The 27,084-nt window shown below is 34.9% G+C and overlaps 1 protein-coding gene across 1 annotated transcript; it reads left to right on the plus strand.

Moving 5' to 3' along the window:
• The first annotated feature begins 1,202 nt into the window (after nt 1–1,202).
• LOC111056311 lies at nt 1,203–26,925 on the plus strand. The gene is made up of 6 exons (XM_039432808.1): nt 1,203–2,582; nt 13,667–13,892; nt 16,728–16,824; nt 22,627–22,979; nt 24,646–24,834; nt 25,855–26,925. The coding sequence occupies exons 1-6, from the start codon at nt 2,320–2,322 to the stop codon at nt 26,224–26,226; spliced, it is 1,500 nt and encodes a 499-aa protein (XP_039288742.1). The 5' UTR covers nt 1,203–2,319; the 3' UTR covers nt 26,227–26,925.
• Nucleotides 26,926–27,084: the final 159 nt, after the last annotated feature.

The following is a 27,084-nucleotide window of genomic DNA, read 5'->3' on the forward strand; positions in this document are numbered from 1 at the left end:
ACGTTATCAATTTGGATAGTAGCCTACCCACTTTCATCAACTCTCGAACGTATGTGGGAGAATGATAGAGGGAAGGAGTGAGTGGGCAACAGACAGGGAAAAATATTGAGTGAGAATGAGAAAAAGAAAGGATTAGAGATTGATTGATTGATTGAATGAGTACTTTATTTATGTAGATTACAATATATACTGGCTTATACACTTATATACAATAGCTTACAATACAGCAACATTATAGATGAATTTACATAATATAGACTAAGAAAATAATTATTGAACTGTATATGATATGAAAATAAATTTGTAATATAATCACTATAGATAATAATTATATTGTTATGCATCTACATAAATTGGCGGAGCTTTGGACATATCAATGTCCATTCCTCGGAAAGAATATTAAAAATATCCTCCCCACTAACTCTCTGCCAAAAGAGAGAGAGAGAGCGTGAGAGAGAACGAGAAAAAGGTTCAGAGATAAAAATGACAAATATTGACGAAAATTGAATTCATATAATTATTTGCAATCACAAGAGGAATGGAATAGTTGATGAAAACTAAGAGAGTAGATGATACAAGACACCAAACGGAGACAGAGAGAACGATTTTGTTATTCCATGACAAGAGAGATTAGATTAGATTAGATTTCTTTATTTATGTATGTGACAATATTCACTGGCTTATACACTAATTTACATTAAATGCCGGTAATGCTGATTATTCGACGAATTTTACAAAGTAAAGATGATTAAACAATGAGAATAATGATTAAATGCAATTAGAATAACGATAATGAAATTGTAATGTAACTTCATAAATCGGTGGTGTTTCAACAAATGATTGTCAATTCTTTAAGAAGGATATAAAATAATATCTTTCCCATCAACAACTTCAACTTCTCCCAGAGAGAGAGAGAGAGAGATAGATAGAGAGAGAGAGAGCGAGAGAGAGAGAGTGAGAGAGTGAGAGAGAGAGAGACAGAGAGAGTGAGAGAGAGAGAGAGAGCGACAGTGTGAGTGTAAAAAGAGTGATTATGTGAGAGTGGGAGTAGCATTCAATAAAAAGCCGATCAGATGATTTCAGCAGAGTGATAACTGTATTATTATTATTGAAATACAGTAATAGAGTACGTAGTAACATGATGTTATGGGGTCAAGGTTGCTAGGCCAACCTTGGCAATCGTCACTCATTTATAACACGCTGTCTCTTATCGGAACATTCACACGCACCAGCATTTGAAACGCTGTACCTAATATCGGAATCATCACATTAGGCTAGCATTAATTTGTAACCCTGTACCTCAATTCTGAACCTCCACACTCAGCCATCGATTGAACCGTGTTAGTTTTTATCAGAGCTTTCACACGCACACAAGCGAGCGTTCGCTGAAAATTTGAAGAGAGAAGAGTTAGTGTGAGAGTGTCATCACTCACTGGCGAATCACTGATAAAAACGGACTAGCATCGCTAGATTGGTCATTACTGGTCGGAAGGCTTCACGGTGCGTTCAGAGATCTCCAAGCATAGTGACAGTGACCACTCATCATCAGTGATCTCTAATTACCATTGACATTAATCTCCAGTCATCTTCAAAATCAGCATTGTTACATCATCGTGAGGGTTCATTTGTGATGATTCTGTAGATGAATCAGTTGGTATAGATGACTCTTAGTGATTGTCAATGAATTTCAGTTATCACTACTCATCAGCAGCAATTTCCATCAGGATCTATAAACAGTATTGGTGAGGAATTTCTGTCACAGACGTACCCAGAAACATTCAGCTCTTCTAAAAAATCTTCAATTATAATTTCACAATAAGTAATCAATGAAAATATTGTAATTTCGATCGATAGCAAATTTATGAGTGTTGATCGATCACAGTGACATAATAATAACCACTGCAATTGATCAATAAGAAATCAAAATGGTTTTAGTTTATCAGAGTGTTCTTCCATAAATAATAATTTCTTATCAATAATAACCATTGGTGTCTATTGTTTGGCTACTTCCTACAAAAAACAGTAACTCTCTTTGTTGGATTCTCTTGAAGATCGGTAGGTCTATGGCAATCGTGTATGATCATTAGTTACTGTGTCCCAGCATAGTTGACACAGTATTATTGTGAGTGACCATCAGTGGATGCTAGATCCCTTTACCAGTGACAGTAAAATTCATCCAGCGACCATCAGTAACCGTGAATATCTGTGAAAATCAGCAACTTATGCTCTCCTGTGTTCATCATCAATGACTGTCAGAATTTGTCAGTGATCAATGACCATCAGTCACTACTATAATAACTGTTTTTTAATTCTTCAATAATGGTACTTTTGACCAGTGAAGTGTCGGACAACATAATGGTGACAAAAGCCTTTCGCCGACAAAAAGTGCATTCGTCAGCAGTTCTGCTGCGTCGACACACGTGTGCCGAAGTAGCACTGTGTCTGTGTGTGGGGTGTGTGCATCGCCATGAGAGGGACCACAACCGTCAAAAGAGGGACCACAACCGCCAAAAGAGGGACTATTCGTGCCAAACAAATGCAGCCACTTTGTATAGTGAACTGAATGCAGCTATTGATAGCAGGTAGGTCGACTGTTGAATTCAGTATTCCAAAAACTTGAGAATTCAAGATACATAAAACAAGGTACATAAAAAACCTTTAATTGAATCTTCATTTGTTGGGCTTCTTTTACAATGAGATTCCTTTGTCTCTTGTACTGTTTAATTTGCATTTTTCCTGTGTTAAACTCTTATTTTTATTCTCAAAACGAATGAAGATGGTTTTATTCCATTTTTACAAAAAATATAATAACGGCAATTGTTGAAATAATGAGTTCCACGCTCAAGTATCACCTAAGCTCCAATTAAAAGCATTGATGTTATTCATGAGGTATGTTGACAAATTCAACTTTATCTCTCTATTTAGCAAGGTATTCAATCCGATTCTATAAATGTAATTGCTTGAAAATACATTTTTCGATGATGCTTTAGAATTAAAAATTTTGTGCTGACATAGTTATGAGATACGATACTCACATTTTTGCTAAGGGTGAGCACATGTGGGTGCTTTGGTAATGGAACAAGGTTCATTGCAGTTTTTATAGAAATATAGGATTCAGTACTCAATGTTCCAGGGGGAATATCCAGCAGGAGGGTCTACCCCTGGAAAAACCTTCCAAGTTAAGCCTAAAAAAGGCGTTTCAAAGCTATTCTGGAGCAAAGTAGAAAATTCAGAATTTTTTCATGTTATAATTTTTTGTTCCAAAAGTACCTGGGATGTTTTTGGTACCGAAAACAACACTGATATGAGAACAGAATTCTTCTGAAGAAATTGAAGCACATTCGTTTTTATTTGAGAATAGAAGAGTTTCCTGAGAATAAAGCATGTAATTTTTTTCCTCATAGAATACGATAGAAGCTTTTCCTGCTTGGAGTTATGCCCACGTGATCGAGAAATTGTGCTTTAGTGAAATCATTGAAGATTTTAATTGAGAGAGCAAACAAGTGACCACCCGTTCAACGGGAGTTCTAAGCTTGTCTCTGAACTGGTTCAACGAATGATGGGTATGATTATGGATATTAGTATAACTCATGAGTAAAACGATCCAGGAAGGAACTTCATTCTATTCAGTCACTTTATCAATTAGTGTAGTGAAAGAATGTAAAGTAAAGAAATCATAGATTAGAAATGTAGGCTTCACTGGGAGACTTTAGCAATAAAAATTAATATTCTAGGATAAGAAATAAGAGAACGAAATAATTGGTTAGTCCTAGCGACTAGTCTTTATAGAAATAATAATAAAATAGAATGAAAATTTATCAATTGAGCCATGGGAAAAAGTGAATTCTACTGAATCAATTTATTGGTGGGAATCGTGCACACGATAGGAGACGTGCAACTTGAACACTGAACAGTGTTCTCGTTTTTTTGTCGAAGTACATTGAGTCAAATCGTGTCTTTCACATGGTGACTCCTATCCAGGAACCTCGTTTTGTCACGTCTTTTCCCCTCGAGGCAAGCAGAGGCAAGATCTAACAACTACGCCGCCGTTTCCACAAAGTATGACTCATCACTTTTTTCTCAAAGTCTAACTTCCTTAAAAATATAGATAGAAGATTTCTGATTTCGGATTTGGATTCAGCGACCCCAAATTCTTTAAAGCGTAAGTCCCGTTTTCGAAAATATCCGAAAACAAGGAAGTTATGGCTGTTTTTAATAAAGCTTTCTATTATCATATAATTATACGGTAAAAACGAACAGGTACTGTACTATACAGTACGTAAGTACTCTAGCTATTATAATACAACTTACACTGTATTCGTGTAGGAAATTTGGTAGGTTATTTATCTTGATTTCTGGAAATACCCCAAAATAAGGGAGTAAGATAACTTTGAAAAACCAAAGTTTTCCTGCCGATTGAAGAAACATTAAAAATTAGTCTACAAGACATATTATGTCTTAGAATAAAAACGTGTAACAAATATCAGATCACTATTCAAGCTATCAAGCTTTTCATAAATTTCATAAGTTTGTGTCGACGGTATATGACATAAAAGGCAAATGTTCGCGCTTGGTCCATAGTTCTACGACTGAGGAATGAGGATTTAGGTCAGCAACTAAAATCGACAAGCCATGATTGTCAATCTTACTCATGATACAAAGCTTTGTACTATGATACATGGTTTTCATTCCGTATCATTCTTTAATAAAAATAAAACAAGATTCCGGTTTCAAAAGCATCAAAGTCGCCAGGCTGGTCTGAGCTATTCATGACTTTTTTCAGTATGCATTATCAACTCAGCAGTTCTAATACACAGACATCACTACTTGGAATGCCATGACATTTTCTATTCTTTCAATCCTATTATTACCATAGATCGATTCAGATCAGCACAATGTTTATACTGTATGTTCATAATAGATTTTTCTGATTGTAAAAGAAATAGTCAATAATTGCTGAGAATTTAAAGTGATATTCAACGATTTGAACCTGATAAATTGGATTGTTGAATGACAATTGAAATTCAGTGAATTTTACTGTACAACATTCCTTTTCCTCCTATTTTATTGGGTGATGAGTGGAGATGATTTATGATTTCATATTTGGATTCATCTTTTCATAGTTCAATATTTTTTTGGAAAACTAGAACTTTTAAAATTAAAAATGTTTATGTATAAACTTCTCAGGTGTTCAAAAACTTCTTAAAACCTTTGCCTGTCCCTTTGTGAGGCAGGAGTATTATTATCTTAGTATGTACTATATAATCATATGATAATGGAAAGCTATATTAAAAACAGCTATAACTCCCTTGTTTTCGGGTATTTTTGAAAATGGGACTTACGCTTTAAAGAATTTGGGGTCGCTGAATCCAAATCCGAAATCAGAATCTTCTATCTATATTTTTAAGGAAGTTAGACTTTGAGAAAAAGTGATGAGTCATAGGTTTGAGCAAACGTCGGCATAGTTGTTAGATCTGTCGGCTTATTCGTAAGATCCCCATGTGAAAGTACAGGAGAGCTGCAAAATATGAAATATGATCTTCTGTAATATGATATTCCAGGAGCGAGGTCTCTGCCGTGTGAAACTGGCCCTAACGATGAAGTTATATAATTATTGAAACAAGAAAGGTTGCTCTTTTAAGAATAGAGAGAGAATGATTTACTTGAATCATCCATCATAGGTAATTGTGAGCCAACAATAAATAATCCAATGCATTGAATTCCTTTAATTACTGTATTTTCGGGAATACCGGAAATATTTCGTTACAATATAATTTATTCTGAGAATTTTTCTCAAGTAATTTGCACTGGCCATCCAGTCAATAAACTCACTAGTATTGTTTTGAATAACTATCGCCCTCAGCCTGGATAGTTTTCCAAATTTACGCTTGAAAATGTGTATATATTAGCCTATTTGAAAAGTGTATATTTATATTACTGATTTTATCGCTATCAGAGCTGAGATGGACCATGAACTTTTTACAAAATGTTTCTGAATAGTTGAGTCTTCATGAAATAAAATGAAATGACTGGATGGAGAATCAATTATCTTGAATATTTTTAGATTATTGTAGTTTGTAGCATTGATTATATTATTGTATTCTCAATGAAAACAGCCTTCAAACGTTAATCCATTCTATTTTCAAGTTATATCGATATTCGAGCTCAAACTATTCACAAAAAAATTATCATTTATTATTTTTATGAAATGACAATCAGTCAATAAATCAGAGTAGAATTGCGGAAGACGCAGTCAGCTGTAATGTGACGCATCCTGAATTTATGGAGCATAATATTGACGTCATTCTGTTCATAGATAAAAATCTTACTCATTGAAAAAAAATTGTTCAACATTTTTTTTTCAGAATTTATCATTCATTTCCACATTCCACTCAAGGGTCTGCTTCTATGTTGACGGAAAAGAGTTTCAAAAGCATTTTTTTTCACTATGAATATTCTTCGAATAATAAATTATTGTTTTTCCTGGTCTAGCATCAGAAAAGAATCAATCTCCAGATATCAATCAAAAATGACCCACATTTTGTATCAATTGATTTTCTCAAAAGTCAATAGCCTCTTCAATTATTCAATCCACTTTGTGTTGACAGTTAAAATAATGACCTTAAGCCGGATGTGCAGATTATCCATTTTGCATTTTTATTGGAGTTTTTCGGTAAATTAATGATATCTTCCTGATTCTTCTAACAACCTCAATTGGATTGATTCTATCAGTTAGTGAAGTATTGAATAGTCGTATGCAGAGTATTAAATACTGGTAGGCCTTTGATTAGGAATGAAAAACGCTCTACATTGATCAAAAATTTCGTTTCAATTGCCGGTTAGTTTTCCATCTAAAAACCCATCTGATATGTTTTTCAATTTGAGCAAATAAATACACTGAACGTTAAATATTATTAAAACTCATTTGATTGGAAATAATATCTAACAGAAATAATTCTTGTTGTGGAGGGGGGGATGTAATGTTTCAAAAACAATTTCTTGAAGGTGTCAAAAAAAGATCAGCAGTGTTTAAAATAGACGACATTTTTTTAGGAAGTCCTTGGGCTTCATGGGAGGGGGCAGTCACCCCTGTTTGATCTCTTTGATCCATGCTACCCGCGCACCACTAGAACCTGGATCAGCTGGTGGTTTAAACTCAGAATAACTTAGAATTTAACACATTATTAAATGATCGCGACGATAGCTTGATTCAATCTTGGATGTAGATAAAATCGAATAAAGCTGCTATTGCTCATACGGGCCTTGATTCAGATCCAAAAGGAATAAAAAGACTATTTCTTTATAGAGAAATACTTCTTTTAATGGGTCAAAATTAACATGATTTTGTTTGAGATTAGGAACAAATAATGTTCTTTATGCGTCTACAATGCTCTTCTCATCTTTGGAAGCTTATTATAATAAATTTTGTCATAAGATAAGTCTTATGTAATCAAATTGAATATAATTTGAATCAATAGATCACTGAATACCAAATGCCAATTAATATTCATGCCAAACTACAGACTTGTAAGCTAAAAAAAACCGTAAAAATTGAAGCTTATCAATTATTTTGTCAGTATAATGTACAATCGATTACATTGAGTGTAACAGTATGCCATCCATTCAATTTAAGAATCAACTCAATTGAAAATAGTTCAATTAATTGGACTTTTAACAATAATTATTCTATTCCGATAAGACTCTCCATAGATTAACTGCGTAATTTGTGGAAGTTGGCGAGCTTGAGTAAGCAAGTTGGGAATTAGGTCTGCGACCTTGATTCGTAATGTGTTGATGCTGTTTTTGAGATGATTACTAATTGAATTATTATTAGATCGCAAGTTGAATGGATTGGTCATTGACTCTTTCGTTCTGAGTTCTAGAGTGTCTGTACATGTGAAAGGAATGTCTTGACAAGACAGATAGATGACAAGATTGATTTTCATCAATGATTCCATCCATTGTAAAAATTAATATTGAATAAAAATAATTATGGAAATCAATAATCAGGCAGATCCTATAAATAATTCATCGTGAGACTGAAGAGCTAAAACACAACCTCCCCTCAAACCCAATAAAGCACTTCCCCAAAATTAGAATAATCTGCTTCTGCCCTCTCTTATATTGGTGAGCATGCAAAAACAGGTCGCCAGTAGTCATTTCAAATACTGCTGACCTTTTTTGAAACCCTGCACCCCAAAAAAATTAGTTTATGGAATACCGCCAGAAGATTTCTTACTGATTGAAACCTTGAACCAAAAAGGAAGCTAGGCTTCATTACAAGGCAAGAGTTTTCTGATGTTTCCAGAATATTTTAAGAATAGATTGTTTAAATAATGATTTGTAGTGATGAACAAATCAGTGATATGCAATCATAGACAAAGCATAAACCTTCTAGCCTTCGGTTATCTATGGGGTTGACCTCTTCCTTTACCCTGCTTTTCAATTTGTCCAACTCAATCCACAACCATTTTCCAGATGTACAACTTAATCCTCAAATCCTAATCTGGTAACTTTTTATTCGATTCCAGTTCACAGATCCAAAGTGAAGTTGTTCCATCTGCTTTCTAAATATTGTCCAACTCGATCCTCATCCTTTTTCAAGATCTACAACTCAATCCCAAAATCCTAATCTAATATAATTGTTCATAATATTGAACATTAAAGAGAAATTGCATTCATTCAAATCCTAATTAATAGATAATATTATTATTAGACGTCAATCCAAATTTAATGATGTAAATCACTCCGAAGACTTCTGCTACTGCAAATATTGACAACAGGGTTATTAACTGGATGGAAACTCAATATGAGCTACTATCCAAAAATTATTTGTCAGCCCACGAAACGAACCCGTTACCTCCTAATTGCCAGTCAGGTATGCTCACCCTTACACCAGAATGACAATCTCTGGATAGCAGTGCTCTTTTCATACGATGCCATAGCGGCCAGCCAGACCAAAGATGGAAATAATTGAAAAGTGGAACTTATTCAAATGCTAATTAATGAATAAATATCCGGGATCCGAACTTAGCTCGTTATTTTTATGTGTGTGTGTGTGTGTGTGTGTGTGTGTGTGTGTGTGTGTGTGTGTGGTGTGTGTGTGTGTGTGGTGTGTGTGTGTGTGTGTGTGTGTGTGTGTGTGGAATGACTTGAAATTTGGAACTTAAGGTCCTCACAATATAAGGATCCGACACGAACAATTTCGATCAAATGCAATTCAAGATGGCGGCTAAAACGGAGAAAATGTTGTCAAAAACAGGGTTTTCGCGATTTTCTCGAAAACGGCTCCAACGATTTTGATTAAATTTGTACCTCAAATAGTCATTGATAAGCTATATCACAGAATTACTACAGAAGGCTAGCGGAATAGGACATACTGTTCATGCGTAATCGAGGTAGTTCCTTTGCCAGATTGTAGACTGCGCGCAGAACCCTACTCCGGTCTCGCTCACCCCCCTTCCGCACTCCGTCGGCTCTATACTCTCACAACTCTATAACCCACTCCACTGACAGGTAGTCGCCCCTCACTCCTTCACACTATCACACACACACACACACACCACACAGATGCAAACACACAGTCAACTCGGCACCAGACACCTGTCAACATGTGAAGCAATTATAGCAATTATAGGACTATTGTGATAATAATATTATTCAACCGCCTTCTGTTTTCTTTGCATTTCATCCCAACATTCTCACAGCTGAATCATGACTGTATCATTTATATTACTCTGTGTTCTGTAAGAATAAGAATTCTATGTAAAGAAGAAGTAAAGGAATAAGAAAAAGAGAAGTAGAAGAAGAAGAAAATATGAAGTTTTCAGTTCATCATCTTCTAAATATTTATTATTTTCTATCACTATTGTATAGTATATCTTCATCTTTCTTATCCTCTTCTCCTCCTTCATGATCCACTAATTCTTATTCCTCTCATATGCTACTCCTTCTTCTTCTTTTTCTCTTCCTCCTCGTAGAAGAAGAAGAAGAAGAAGAAGATTTCTTCCTTCTTCTTCCACTATCTAAGCTTGTCTCTGAACTGGTTCAACGAATGATGGGTATGATTATGGATATTAGTATAACTCATGAGTAAAACGATCCAGGAAGGAACTTCATTCTATTCAGTCACTTTATCAATTAGTGTAGTGAAATAATGTAAAGTAAAGAAATCATAGATTAGAAATGTAGGCTTCACTGGGAGACTTTAGCAATAAAAATTAATATTCTAGGATAAGAAATAAGAGAACGAAATAATTGGTTAGTCCTAGCGACTAGTCTTTATAGAAATAATAATAAAATAGAATGAAAATTTATCAATTGAGCCATGGGAAAAAGTGAATTCTACTGAATCAACTGGTGGGAATCGAATCCCTAACGATGAAGTTATATAATTATTGAAACAAGAAAGGTTGCTCTTTTAAGAATAGAGAGAGAATGATTTACTTGAATCATCCATCATAGGTAATTGTGAGCCAACAATAAATAATCAACTATATCTGATATAGGAATTGTGGAATCCAATGCATTGAATTCCTTTAATTACTGTATTTTCGGGAATACCGGAAATATTTCGTTACAATATAATTTATTCTGAGAATTTTTCTCAAGTAATTTGCACTGGCCATCCAGTCAATAAACTCACTAGTATTGTTTTGAATAACTATCGCCCTCAGCCTGGATAGTTTTCCAAATTTACGCTTGAAAATGTGTATATATTAGCCTATTTGAAAAGTGTATATTTATATTACTGATTTTATCGCTATCAGAGCTGAGATGGACCATGAACTTTTTACAAAATGTTTCTGAATAGTTGAGTCTTCATGAAATAAAATGAAATGACTGGATGGAGAATCAATTATCTTGAATATTTTTAGATTATTGTAGTTTGTAGCATTGATTATATTATTGTATTCTCAATGAAAACAGCCTTCAAACGTTAATCCATTCTATTTTCAAGTTATATCGAATATTCGAGCTCAAACTATTCACAAAAAAATGATCATTTATTATTTTTATGAAATGACAATCAGTCAATAAATCAGAGTAGAATTGCGGAAGACGCAGTCAGCTGTAATGTGACGCATCCTGAATTTATGGAGCATAATATTGACGTCATTCTGTTCATAGATAAAAATCTTACTCATTGAAAAAAAATTGTTCAACATTTTTTTTCAGAATTTATCATTCATTTCCACATTCCACTCAAGGGTCTGCTTCTATGTTGACGGAAAAGAGTTTCAAAAGCATTTTTTTTCACTATGAATATTCTTCGAATAATAAATTATTGTTTTTCCTGGTCTAGCATCAGAAAAGAATCAATCTCCAGATATCAATCAAAAATGACCCACATTTTGTATCAATTGATTTTCTCAAAAGTCAATAGCCTCTTCAATTATTCAATCCACTTTGTGTTGACAGTTAAAATAATGACCTTAAGCCGGATGTGCAGATTATTCATTTTGCATTTTTATTGGAGTTTTTCGGTAAATTAATGATATCTTCCTGATTCTTCTAACAACCTCAATTGGATTGATTCTATCAGTTAGTGAAGTATTGAATAGTCGTATACAGAGTATTAAATACTGGTAGGCTTTGATTAGGAATGAAAAACGCTCTACATTGATCAAAAATTTAGTTTCAATTGCCGGTTAGTTTTCCATCTAAAAACCCATCTGATATGTTTTTCAATTTGAGCAAATAAATACACTGAACGTTAAATATTATTAAAACTCATTTGATTGGAAATAATATCTAACAGAAATAATTCTTGTTGTGGAGGGGGGGATGTAATGTTTCAAAAACAATTTCTTGAAGGTGTCAAAAAAAGATCAGCAGTGTTTAAAATAGACGACATTTTTTTAGGAAGTCCTTGGGCTTGATGGCAGGGGGCAGTCACCCCTGTTTGATCTCTTTGATCCATGCTACCCGCGCACCACTAGAACCTGGATCAGCTGGTGGTTTAAACTCAGAATAACTTAGAATTTAACACATTATTAAATGATCGCGACGATAGCTTGATTCAATCTTGGATGTAGATAAAATCGAATAAAGCTGCTATTGCTCATACGGGCCTTGATTCAGATCTAAAAGGAATAAAAAGACAATTTCTTTATAGAGGAATACTTCTTTTAATGGGTCAAAATTAACATGATTTTGTTTGAGATTAGGAACAAATAATGTTCTTTATGCGTCTACAATGCTCTTCTCATCTTTGGAAGCTTATTATAATAAATTTTGTCATAAGATAAGTCTTATGTAATCAAATTGAATATAATTTGAATCAATAGATCACTGAATACCAAATGCCAATTAATATTCATGCCAAACTACAGACTTGTAAGCTAAAAAAACCGTAAAAATTGAAGCTTATCAATTATTTTGTCAGTATAATGTACAATCGATTACATTGAGTGTAACAGTATGCCATCCATTCAATTTAAGAATCAACTCAATTGAAAATAGTTCAATTAATTGGACTTTTAACAATAATTATTCTACTCCGATAAGACTCTCCATAGATTAACTGCGTAATTTGTGGAAGTTGGCGAGCTTGAGTAAGCAAGTTGGGAATTAGGTCTGCGACCTTGATTCGTAATGTGTTGATGCTGTTTTTGAGATGATTACTAATTGAATTATTATTAGATCGCAAGTTGAATGGATTGGTCATTGACTCTTTCGTTCTGAGTTCTAGAGTGTCTGTACATGTGAAAGGAATGTCTTGACAAGACAGATAGATGACAAGATTGATTTTCATCAATGATTCCATCCATTGTAAAAATTTATATTGAATAAAAATAATTATGGAAATCAATAATCAGGCAGATCCTATAAATAATTCATCGTGAGACTGAAGAGCTAAAACACAACCTCCCCTCAAACCCAATGAAGCACTTCCCCAAAATTAGAATAATCTGCTTCTGCCCTCTCTTATATTGGTGAGCATGCAAAAACAGGTCGCCAGTAGTCATTTCAAATACTGCTGACCTTTTTTGAAACCCTGCACCCCAAAAAAATTAGTTTATGGAATACCGCCAGAAGATTTCTTACTGATTGAAACCTTGAACCAAAAAGGAAGCTAGGCTTCATTACAAGGCAAGAGTTTTCTGATGTTTTCAGAATATTTTAAGAATAGATTGTTCAAATAATGATTTGTAGTGATGAACAAATCAGTGATATGCAATCATAGACAAAGCATAAACCTTCTAGCCTTCGGTTATCTATGGGGTTGACCTCTTCCTTTACCCTGCTTTTCAATTTGTCCAACTCAATCCACAACCATTTTCCAGATGTACAACTTAATCCTCAAATCCTAATCTGGTAACTTTTTATTCGATTCCAGTTCACAGATCCAAAGTGAAGTTGTTCCATCTGCTTTCTAAATATTGTCCAACTCGATCCTCATCCTTTTTCAAGATCTACAACTCAATCCCAAAATCCTAATCTAATATAATTGTTCATTAGATTCCAGTATACAGGGCTAAAGTGGAGTTGTTCTATTCGCTATCCAATTTATACAACTCAATCCTCAACCCCTCTCCAGATGTAACGACTTTATCCTAGAATCCTAATGCAGTACGGTAACTTTCTATTCGATTCCAGTGTACAGGGTTGAAGTGAAGTTGTTCTGAAATATATTATTCTTGAATTGTTTATTTGATTTCAGCGTACAGGGCATAGACGAGGTGTACATAGCTCGATGTCTTGAGGTGAAGCCAGCCCAGGTGCTGACATGGTCGGTGAGGAGAGCCCTTGCTGCCGGTGAGAACTTCGCCAGCTGCATTGTGCGGGTTCGCGCTCAGCTGGCTGGTAGGAGTCAACCCACCTCCTTCATAGTCAAACGCCTCCCGGCGCCGGAGCCTGGTGGTGGCATGCGTCAGATTGTCCAAGAGGTGAATTGAAATGAATAAGTTTCAATGTCATGGAACAAAATAAGAAATCAATTGAATGACAACGTCATAATATTGAACATTAAAGAGAAATTGCATTCATTCAAATCCTAATTAATGGATAATATTATTATTAGACGTCAATCCAAATTTAATGATGTAAATCACTCCGAAGACTTCTGCTACTGCAAATATTGACAACAGGGTTATTAACTGGATGGAAACTCAATATGAGCTACTATCCAAAAATTATTTGTCAGCCCACGAAACGAACCCGTTACCTCCTAATTGCCAGTCAGGTATGCTCACCCTTACACCAGAATGACAATCTCTGGATAGCAGTGCTCTTTTCATACGATGCCATAGCGGCCAACCAATCCACTTGTCTTAGAGAATTATCATTTTTTCAGAAGGAATATATATTGTAGGGTACTTATAGTATGAATTCATAATCATACATATACTTTTCAATTAATGATTCATTTTTATTAAATACATTATTATTGGATCATGAAGAGTTGGTTTTCCTTTTCACAAATAAAAAATAAAGAATGAGAGTTTAACAATAAGAGAACAAGTATCATTTGAGAATTCTTCTCACAAATTATAAATGAGAAATATGTGTTTCACAATACGAGAGCAAGTATTCAATACAATTCTCAATAATTACTGAAAATTCCCCACGCGGTATGCATGCTTTAATATAATTATATTCACCCTTATATTTTGTTGTAGTTTCTAATTAGAGAGATTCAACCAGAAAACTATTTCCTGATCAAGTATATGGAAGCCATAATTTTTCTGAAAAAAGAGATTCTCCTCCTAATAATAGTTAACAATAGTTAACACTCACACTTCCTCCTACTCCATCACCTCCTTCTTCCCCTTCTTCTTCTTCTTCTTCTTCTTCTTCTTCTTCTTCTTCTTCTTCTTCCCCTTCTTCTTCTTCTTCCTCTTCTTCTTATTCTTCTTCTTCTTCTCCTTCTCCTCCTCTTCCTTCAGCTCCTCCTCCTCCATTTTTATCTTCATTTTATTCATCTCCATCTTATTCTTCTTCTGCTATTTCTTCGTGTCTTCTTATTCTTCTAGGAGGAGGAAGAAGAGGAGGAGAAAAAGAAGAAACAAAGAAATAGCAGAAGAAGAATAAGGAGAAGAAGAAGAAAATGAAGATGAGAATGGAGGAGGAAGAGGAAGAGAACGTGAAGAAGATGAAGAGCTGAGAATAATAATAAAATCTTCTTATTTTTCTCATTATTCTTATCATCCTCCTTTTCTTCTCCTTATCATATTAAAGAACTTATCATATCAACAGATTATAGAAAAATAGAAATTATATATATTCATAATTCAGCTCTAGTGTTGTCAGAGCAGAAAGCTACATGTCACAAAGGAATGAAATTGTTGTCTTTTATAATAGGCCACTAATTGGCCTTTGGTTGTGCTTGCAATAATAATTATTGTTGAGGCTTCCTCAGAAATGAGTTGAAAGCCTGGCAGGCTGCCAGATGCAGCTATAAAAAACCGGATCAAAAGACTGACACTCTCCTTCCATATTCCCATGCCAGCCCACTTTTCTCCTTCCACTCATTTCAAGCCGTTACAAGCGACTGTTGACATGCTTATGCGATCTGGTGGGACAATGCAGAACTAACTTATGCTAACTTATGCGTGATATTATAAATGCACTACGTTGTTATTCTCATTATAGGAGTTTTCTCTGGCTATATCAACTGCCACAATTCCCATATCTGTAAAAATTCAGGAGAACCGTCCCATCTATGCAAAGTTTGATTTTAGATTTCCAATTATCATGATTCAGATACAGATCTAATTATCAGGTCCTAGATATGATTCAAACAGAAAAATTCGAGTGGAAAAGATTGAGCATGAAAATCTCTACAATTAGTGTTTAGTAACATTTTCACTTAAAATTGAAAATAAGCTCGAAATTCGAGAAAATGTGATTATTCAATTGCAAACTGTTTGCAGCTGTTGATTCTATTAAATGGTTCACTATGAAGAGATAGCAGACCTCGTATGTCTTCAGCATTATTGTCCTTTCACCAGCTGGCTCAGATCTTTGTTCATAAGTAGACTTGTGATGGGCGTGAACACTAGAGTCAGGTGATCAATTTTCATAACGAGAAGGAAAGTTGTGTGAGTGCGCCACACCAGAGTTTTACTATTCACAGACGACGAGAGTCTCAGTTGTTTCAGCCAAGGATGAATTATCCTTTTAATGTCGTTCAGCAAGTTTTCCCAGTGATGAGACCTAGTGCAATCGAATTTTTATATCATAAACCTACTACGTCACAAATTTCGTTAAAAACGTTAGAGCCGTTTTCGAGATCCGTTGAACATAAATAAACCCATAAGACCATATAACCACATAACCATATGAATAAATAAATAAATATATATATATATATATATATATATATATATATATATATATATATATATATAGAAATTGCACGCTTAATATAATAGGATTTATAATTGAACGAGAATACTGAATGAAAATTAAATTATGTAAATTACTCCGAAGACTTCTGCTACTGCAAATTTTTAAGAGTAGGGTTAACAGCTCCAGATGTTAATTTCCATCTAGCTAACCTAGTTTTCAATATTTGCAGTAGCAGGGGTCCCCGAGGTGATTTACAGCACTCAATTTGGATTTTCGTTAGGCTTAATATTGTCAAAACTACCAATTCATCGAAACAATACAATATTCGAAAGTCAATAGACTGATTATGAATAATTAAATTATTTTTTCATTTGTTTTCTTCTCCAAATTCAAATTGTTCAAATCAGATAATGTTCTATGTTCTCTTCAAGGTTGGAATGTGGCAACGTGAAGTGGATGCCTACTGCACGGTTATTCCTGTCATCGAAAAGCTGGTTGGCTGCAAACTGACTCCTGCCCTGTTACCAGGTAAACCTCCATTTCAAAATACTGTATAAATAATATGAGATCATCTATAAGAAATAAACCCTAGAACTAGAAGTTCATGAATCCATTCATGAGATTTATTGAGAAGTATTGATCTGCTTTCTCACTTGGAATATTGATTTCAAATACATTGAAGACAATATGCCCATCATACATTCAGTTCAGTAGCTTTCAATATAAAGGAGTGAATGATATCTTATACTTATCGTTTAATGTATAAATGGAAAAAAATATAGGAAAAATCATGACAAACTATAAAGCCAGCTACACACGCATCGATTTTTGGATGTACCATTTTCTGCCGTACTTATGATTTCTATCAGATAACGGAACTTGACATAATCAGATGATGATGTTCATCAGATTGATTGAACAGATTCTGTTCAATCTTATAGAATTTATGAGGACGGCAAGAAATCGAAGGAAGTCCAAGAATCAAAGTGTATGTAGCTAGCTTGTGGAAATCGACTGAATAGGAGGCTTTTATCAATCATTAATAAAATTCAAAACATCATTCATAAAATGTAGAAAATTGATGAACTATTGATAAGGGAGAGAACAATACTTGGATCCAACTCTGTAGACTTCTAACTCTTCATGTTATAAAGTCACTTATTGAGAATCAACTGAATTGTTATCAACAATCTGTTTGTTTAGAATTCACCCATGCAGAACTAATTATTTACTAATCCAATATTTTTTATTCATTGTGAATATAGGTAACCTTAAAAGCTATGAAGATCAAACTTCAATACTGTATTCCAGTTGTAGACGTTTTTTATCAATGAAATACGTGCAATATTTAGCCTGAACTATGATTAGGTTACAGCGGAAGTTCTCAATAAACAAAACAAAACAATAACCGTTACTTATTTGACCAGGTTATCAATGTCCTACTCGATTTCACAAAATGCTTGCGTAGTTGAAAATTGATTAAAAAAATTAGGAAATGCCAGTTTTGTGATAAATAGGTGTCACTAGTTTGGTTTGATTTGTTTTATCAATAATTTCGTCAATTTTGTGTTCAGTTAGGATTGACTTCATCAATGGAACAGAGTTTTGGTTCAATTAATTTTCTAGAATATTTTTTTGTGCAGCGAGTAGGCTTTGGTTTACTATAAAGGCGTCGATTAATTAACCAACTATGATGCAATTGAGCTGATGTGATTTATCACACACAACTATGCTGCCAATTTACCCATTGAACAGCTGACTGAAAGTACAAACTCCAAAATTTAATAAAATCTCTTCCAAACGTGTCATGGAATTGTTATCTTGTTATATTGTTATCTGAACTAGAATAATTCGCTATGCCCATTGACAATGTGTATCACATAAAATGTTATAGGCTAGTAATTGGATGGGAACTTTGTAACAAGTCTACTGTATGGTAAGAATAAGGCTGCATTTTTACAGAGAGCAGTGATAACTCAGCAACCTCCAGAAGAAACTGGAACAACATTACTGTCGTGTTGCTATCAATTTGCTATAAACTTTAAATTCACCTTTGTGAGTTTGAAAAAGCAACCGACGTTCATATAAAAGCAGTTGGGTGAACGTACCTATACTATACACTAGCAGAAACCCGTGCTCCGTAAGGATCTGTTTAAAAACTTGAAAAACTGAAAACTTGACGTAATGAAATTTTGAAGAATTGAAAATAGGCCTATAACCATCCTTGGTTAATAGAATCTATATGCAAGATTTCAAGTTAATTAGTCCAGTAGTTCAGACGTGATGATGCGTCAAACATAATTATTCTCCTATCCCGTACGTGTAATAAGCCAGCTCTTCACTTTATTATTGATATATGAGTAGTTAACGACTGCAAGACATAGGACTGTGGAACAGAACATTGGTGAAACTATGATAGCGCTAGAAGTGTCTCAAACACAATAGTAGGTACTACATGAACTTTTTGAAAGTGATTTGAAAAACAAAATCTTAAAACAACAGAACTAAAGTTGTCAACCTTATCATTCTACCTCCATTTAGAGAGACTTTTGTTTGAGCCGAATGTAAATATAGCCTATATATAAAAATGAATGTCTGTTTGGGTGTTTGTTTCTTCCCTACAGACTTGAAAACTACTTGACATAACAGCATGAAACTTTGGGAATATGTTGTGTGAATATTGGGGATGGTATCCGAACAAAAATTTTGAAAGGGGGTCTATTAATTAATCCATTTTACTGACCTATGTTTTCAAAATTGTGGCCGAGCGGCTACCGAAGAACGGAAAGATGATCATGATTCAAGATCATAATGGTGATTATATGATTTAGCATCTAAAGTTACCAGCTGTAATAAACATGTCACCCTGTGATAAATTGTTTACTGGTATTAAAACGGTAGTTTGGAGTTGAAGTGTTGTTGATTAGTACCAGCTGTGGATAATGGTTCTTTAGAAGACCTATTCAAATAATTATCACTCCCCTATCATTGAGAGAAACTGGAAAATGTTGAAAAAAATTATTCACCTCATGAAAGAGAGCTGTTCTTATTGCATTCATCAATTATTGAAGAAAAAAAGAATAATTTACAATTTTTTTTTTAAATTTAGCTTAGCTTATTCATCCTAAAATGGAAGATGGAAAGACTATGGAATTCTGTGTGATACATCGTACATCGCATATTTCCTGGACCATCTATTGACAATCAACAACTATGAAAACAATGAATTCATCTTTGAAACACTGATTTAACCTATCTATTGTTTTTTTAATTCAACACGTTACTGATGGATATTACTACCAATTGATTGAGAATATATGTTTTTTGAATAATGAATGCTGCATGACTAAGCACATAGAAGGTCCGTATTGAGATGTAAATGAAAATATTGATTGTCAGATAAAATTTATGAGTCGCCAAATAAAGTCAAGTGTGACATGAGATACATTGACTTTTTGGCGGTACGAAGTTCGCCGGGTAAACTAGTTGTAAATAAAGCTTTATTATTATTAGTAAACGCTGATAAAAGACAGTCTCAATCACCAGGAATACTATAAATATTATATGATGGACCAGTAAGACATTGATTTTGAGTAGTTCAATCACTTTCAATATGGACACTGGATACATTATGGACAATCAATAAGTATGAAATTTATTAGCTACTGAAAAAACTCTTTATTGCAGTGACCCCGACTACTACAATATGATTAACCATTTGGATCAAATATAAGGAATTACTCACATCTCTCATTAACTTGTACTTCTTATTCACCAAATATTAACAAAAAATATATATAAGTTATAATGAATGAACTTACGGCTACTACTCAAGTTTGTCTTTCTCTGGCCGTGCTACAAATAATGTAGGTATATGTTTGACATTTTGTTTTTGTAATCTTGTTGTCTATTGAGAAAGTTTTCGATGTGGTTTTCCATAGCAATAAAATTTGAATTTGAAAAAAGAGTTATTAACAAACTCCTAACCAAAGAAAATTTCTGTGCTCTGTTCTAATTGGATTGTATGAGACTTCATATACAGCTGATAGAAGGCGCAAACCGAACTGGTCAAGCATACAACAATGGAACAAACACGTGGCAAACTCGCGCTCTCAACCAACGAAAAATTGATTCGTGATTGATAACACTATTTTAAGCTATCCAATGATTACAACATATGTTAGAATATCATGTGTCAATTATCTCAGTTCCATATAGCCTTCACCTTACCATGTTCATAACCTTACTTTATAGGATCCTTTTCCATACTTTAAAACCCTTAGAGGCAAAATATCTCGAAATCCGTTCTAAGTGCGCGTGTAGCATGTTTGAAGAATATTTGTGCAAAGTTTTAAGTCTGTAGGCCAATTAGTTTGAGCTGTAGTGTGATTTTACATCAAAATTTTCGAAAAATGCCCTCTCCTGAACACCCGTGTGCTCCTGATCGGAATTTTTCTGCATAGATCTAATTTTTTTTCGTAGCTGAACAGAAAAGTACCTTATGACTCTGCTGTGTAATGAGCGGTTAAAAAGTTCAAAATTTTTTGGGGGCTCTCCCTCAGGGGGGCAAATTTCTGAAAATCCTCTCTAAGTGGATGTTTTGAGGCTACCATAAACAATTGTGCAAAATCTCAAGTTTTTAGGCTCAGTAGTTTTGGGCTGTGGTGTGATTTCAGTCTGTCGGGGCTTAGCCTTTTATAGGTATAATAGATTAGGCCCGTTTTATAGGATACTTATTGAATCTAATAAATTATTGAATCCATAAGTTTAATAGGTCATCAGATTTAATGAGTGTCCTGGAAACCACGACTTGCTGTAAAACACTGTATATGATTTTTTATGCCAGTGTATATCGATATAATTCAGAATCCTACAAGAGATTGGAGGTCAATGTACATGTGGAACCAATGTACCTAGACTGTATTGCATTCTAGGTACATTGGGTGAAATTGAACCATAGCATGATATTTGAGACAACTGTTTTAATTGAATGATTGACTACTGTGGGCCAGATAACAAATAGTTTATTCACGTGACTTAAAACAGCTTTTTTTGAGTGCTTCAAAGCCCAAAAATTCAACTCCCATCACCTAGAAGGCTAAATTTGTGAACCAAAATTGGTTCCCACCAAGGCAAGTGCTATTCCATACGATAAGTTAAGCTCCCGGTTACTCCCGTTGTAAGGCAGACAACTTTCATTTCATTTCATCCAATCATTCAACATAACACAACTTCCAGAAGTACCACACGCCCAAACTTGAAATAAATTCCTTCTACATAGCCTACCATAAATTATTCTCTACCTATCCTATAGTATGTAACCCATTCTACCCCACAAAGCGTGAAGCAGGGAAATTGCTATCAACTACTGTACAACATTGTAAAAGGCGATTGGGCGGGTGAAGCCCGCCACCCAGTCGAAGCATGTAGCGCGGATGCTGCTACCCACCTCTGTACAGTTGTAAAGAGCCTGCCTTCGCGGCAGGCGATGCCGACCCGTCATCCAGCCGAAGCGCAAAGCGGCTACTCACCCTTGTACAGTCGTACCCCCATAGGGGTGCAGGGGGCGAAGCCCCCGCCGAGCGCGAAGCGCAATTATTATACTAATTCTATAAGGATCTATTTAGAACATTTATCTTGCTTTCTACGGGTCCACACTCATCATGCTCCTGCCTAGAAGACCTTACACACTCATACTTCACCTCCTTACTTATCTCCTATTTTCCTTAGGGTACTTACTGATATGCAGTTTCTTGACAAAGAAATTTTATCACATTATTTTGATGAGGGATTATTTCAGACCATAGTTTACTTACAGCAGGTCCTGACCCATCATACGACTGGAAGACCTTACTTACATATATTATTTTATCCACTCAGTGTGTATACGTAGAATGTAAAGTACTACAGGTATTACATTCTATACTTAATGCTGACAGTACTTATCCACTTACTTATGAAAAAACCTGGGGGAGAGAATCGTATCAGTCTATATAATCTGAAGAAGGGATAATATGGAAGACAAATTTCTTCCAATTTCAGATCCGGACCCATCAGTCATCGATCTAGAAGACCTAACTCTCACTACAACACACACTTATTTGCAGTCATCTATCAGTCACACTTATCTATCACACTTATGTAATATTTGCAGTCATCTACCTAGAAGACCCAACTCATACAACACAAACTTATTTGCTTACAGTGCTTACTTAATTACTAGAATTAATTCATAGATAATCATTTCAATTACTATAATTATTTAATTGTATTAAATGTCTGTGAAAAGCAATCGCATGATTATTCAGAGAAAATTCTTATCTGCTACAGGTCCGGACCCATCAGACATCTGCCTGGAAGACCTGCGAGAGTCGGGTTTCAATCCGGCAGACAGACGACGAATGCTGGACTTTGAGCACTCAGTGGTAGCCCTTGAAGCACTCGCCAAGTTCCACGCAGGCTCAGTGGCTGCCAGACAACTCCACAATCAGGGCCAATCAAGGGTGGAAGAGGAGCTGTTCTTCAAGGAGTCCAGGCGGGAAGCGGCTGAAGACTTCATGCGAGCTCCATTTCTGTATCTGGCTCAAGATCTGTTGAACTCCAGCTGCCACCGGCCTGAACTCCAGAAGTACATTGAACCGTTACTGCATTTGGGCGATAAGATATTCGACATGTTAATACAGGTAAGAAAGAAGTGGTTCTCACATAAAACAGTGGAAACCTATCGTACCATAGTTCTACTGTATTGTTTTGTATGCTCTGGCTACTAAACTTAATTTGAACTGAATTCAAACTCAAATATTGTAAAACGTGAGGGGTGCAATTCTAACTGATGGCAATGCTGAAATGAGGAGTGTTCATGTTATTGATAAGGAATGTTGGCAGTTAGAAAGTAAATTTGAAGTAATTGTAAGATTCAGTTGAGACTGTCAGCATAGGTTGAATGGAGAGCGTTGAGGCAATTTTATTTTTCTGAGGTGAAAAACCCTTCAAAAGGTACCTGGCGGCAGCGGAGCCGCTTGTGTAGAGTGGGATTCCCACCTGACTAAAAAACCAAACCTCATTCTGCACCTATTACATCAAATTGAGAACCGCTTGTTGAGCATTATTTAAATTTGAGATGTGCAACTCAGCACTTTTGCTTTCCCTAGCTTCTGAGGCAATATAAAAAGTGAACTCTTTGGGGATAATAGTTGAGAGCCACATAAAGTTTGCACGCGTGGTAGGGAGTAGGGTGCTACAATTAAAAACTCTATCAAATCTGAAATACATTACAAACTAAACACTGTACTACCAAACTAATCCAATATACTGTACATTCTTTGTAAAACTAGTGGATAATCATACTCATGCTAACTCAGAATGACCAGAATGTTCGTCATTGTAGTAAGGAAGTATATTTAAAGGTGATGGTTTCTTGATCCATTCCGAGCTGCTTTGTATTAACACACTTTTTTATGTATTTGAACACAACATGCAGTCAATTTATTAAGTAAATAATAAAAAACTTTTACTTACTGACTGAAGCACTTTCGACCGTCTAGCGATCATTTTCAACAGTGCAGACCGGAAATGTTTTGACGGTTAGGAAGATTTGTGGTGTTTATAATGTGATCAAAAAGTTTATTGGATTTGAAATTCAACTGTTCATTAAGTAGTATGTTGTTACTGTCTAGGATGGTGGCTTTATAAATTTCAAACTGTTTTGCTGTATTTAATCCATGTCCATTTCTTTTTAGTATATTTAAGTATAGTATCAAGTATATTTCTTTTTAGTATTAAGTATATTTAGTTGTAATTTCTCAATCGGAGTTCTGTATTCATCCCCAGTAAATGCCTTCAGATGTGCTGACAATTAGATGAGTGTTCCTCACTCCTTGTTCATACACACTAGTCTGTTTTTATGGTGACATAGTCTCAACCATTTTGTCTGTTTCTAAAGTGACATAGAGACATGTCACTATTTATAGTGAAGTTAGTTGTGAAGTCAGCATCTGATTAACAGTGGTTTTATCAACAATCGTAATAATATGTTTGTCAGACGTACCGGGATTACTTGAATTCCAGTTAACAACTATGAAAAGCTACGGACTAGTAAAACTGCGAACAATGTCTTCCTATCATATTCATAGACTTCATAATGTGAATACCTCTAGTAAGGCTACGGATTGTGCAAGTGGAAGATAGCAATGCACCTGTGCTGGATTAATTCATTTCCATAATCATGCATATTAATAAATCAGAGATATTGATAAATATTATACCATTGGTACAGTATTGTTATAATATTGAAATATATATCTGTTTATGTGACAATAACAATAATTATTATTGTTCTTATTGCTATAGGTTTCAAAACCGGTTGGGCCGTTCAATGTGTTGAACCATGGGGATTTTTGGACAAACAACATACTATTCCGACACGACTCTACAACGGGGGAAGTTTTGGAAGCAAAAATAATTGATTTTCAAAACTGTCGCTACACAACCCCCGCTCTTGACCTACAGTACTTCCTCATGTCCAGTGTTAACGAGCAGGTACATTCTAATAATTTCAATTTCACGATAATAAATAATAAGCATTGATTGAAATACTTCAACTTTGAAACAGCTTAGAGTCTTTTTCATGTAGTACAGTAGATCGAAGGAGAACAACTGTGAGTGTCTATGAAACCAATCTATGGGAGCATCGAGCATAATAGGGTTGAAACATAATAATAATTATTGTAGGATAGAGTAGAAGAAGTAGCCTGGAGGGTATCATAAGGTAGTTGAAAGAGTTGAGAATTATATACGTGTATTCTAATTTCTTAGCTTTTTTCTAATTGTTGCCCTACATTCAGTGATCCACTAAATGCTCTGACACTTTTCAATCCATGCATTACTTGTCAACATTCCTAACATCAGCTCTAATACCCTCTACTCTCGCCGCTCCTATATTTTATGATTCTTATGAGTGCGATATGAATGATTCCCTGTCAATGATATCGTTCAAAGTTGTATCGAATTTTTTTTATGTTGGAAGATGCTGACATGAGCTTTTTGTCTGTTCGTGGGTGATTTGATGAGATGATAATAGACAAACGTCTATACCACCGGCTGGACTCGAATCCACGAGCCAGGGGGTGCTGGCAGACTGAAGTGTGTGAAACTCCAGGTCACTAGACAACCCGACCGGCAGTTAGTGGAAAAAATAGAGTAGCCTTCTGACTATTGAAAGTAATTTCATAGACAAGGGAGTGGATGAATAATGTAGTAGAAAAAAAAACGTATTGCTACTTTTATCAATACTTGATCTTAACTTGAGTTATCAGCTCCTTCATCACATTAGAAATGATGAAGAGGCACTAAATAATTCCCCCTTCAATATATCAAGATTAAATTCAAATTGTCAGCATTGATTATGGATAGATTCTCAGTCAATTCATTAATGCTGACAGAGGGAACCTCTATATATATGAGATATATTACATCACCGAATAAGTTTGCGGTGTTGCTTACTCTAGTTTCCATTTGTTTTCTGGGGTGATAAATTAATATAATTCAATTGCATTTCAGGTACGTGAAACACAGTCAAACGAATTGGTAGACTGTTACCTGGAGACGCTGAACAAACAGCTGATCGTGCTAGGCCTGCCAACTCTACAGAAAGATGTTCTGGAGCGGGACATGGCGGCGACTGAGTGTTACGCCGTGTACTGCGCTACAGCTGTTTTGGCAACCGTCATCAACGACCCAGGCGACTTCCACTGTGGAGTAGTCGTGCCATCCAACATGGACTCGTTGAACCCATTTGTGAAATGCATGCGGGCAAGCAGTTATCGGCGAATGGTGCCCAGACTGTTGCAGTGGTTTGATCGCAGAGGGGTTTTCGACAACAACTACTGGCCTCCAATGTTACACTCTCCAAATGATGGCATCTTGGCTTGAAAAGGCTACTTCAAGATCCCCCTACCCTCCAAATAATTTCAGGACGAAGTCTGCGTCGATACCTCCTAATGATATTGCAAATTGACAGAATAAAAACTAGGTCTTACCAGGAGTGCTGATAGTATAATGTGACTCTCAATGGAGCACAAATATGATAAAAAACAATATTAATGATTATGCTTTTTTCATAATAATATATTCCATATATTCATAGTGATACATATAGCATTGTTGCAATAGGGTTTTGTTCAAGAAGTATGCTTCATTCTTGATATAAGATAGTAATTATTTATTTTATTAGCCTACATGAGTACCTGATAAGAATTGAGAACAAAAATGTGCAAACATTTTCAGTGTAAGCCTGTTGTGATCAATTCTATGTAATTCTCGAAATGTCCATGTATAAATCTTATTCCTGTTTAATTCTATGTGTAATTTCACTCATGATCACTCAAATTACTATAGAAATGCGTTTTATAATAGTTATAATGGATAAAACAAACTATTTGAAGAGTGCTAACAAATTTGGCTTGTGTTAAATTTCATTCATCTCAACCCTAATCTCTACAGAACACAATATATATCGTGAATAGTGAATATTCCTATCCATCTTCAGCTTTGTTGTGAATGACTCCTCTAATTCAACTAAATGGTGTTTTTTTAGTGATAAATTCTACTCTCATATACATAGAAAGTGGGGGAACGTTGTATTTTGAATACATTATATCAAAATGTTCCTCTCTTTCTTCCTGGCCTTTTTCACATCAAAAAATGCTTTTTTCAAACAATCACTCTCTGTGGGCCTATTTCGAACCTTTTTGAACGAAGATTTCTACTACAAATCAATAACAATAATCC

Source organism: Nilaparvata lugens, chromosome 7 (assembly GCF_014356525.2).
Source record: "Nilaparvata lugens isolate BPH chromosome 7, ASM1435652v1, whole genome shotgun sequence".
Taxonomy (NCBI): domain Eukaryota; kingdom Metazoa; phylum Arthropoda; class Insecta; order Hemiptera; family Delphacidae; genus Nilaparvata; species Nilaparvata lugens.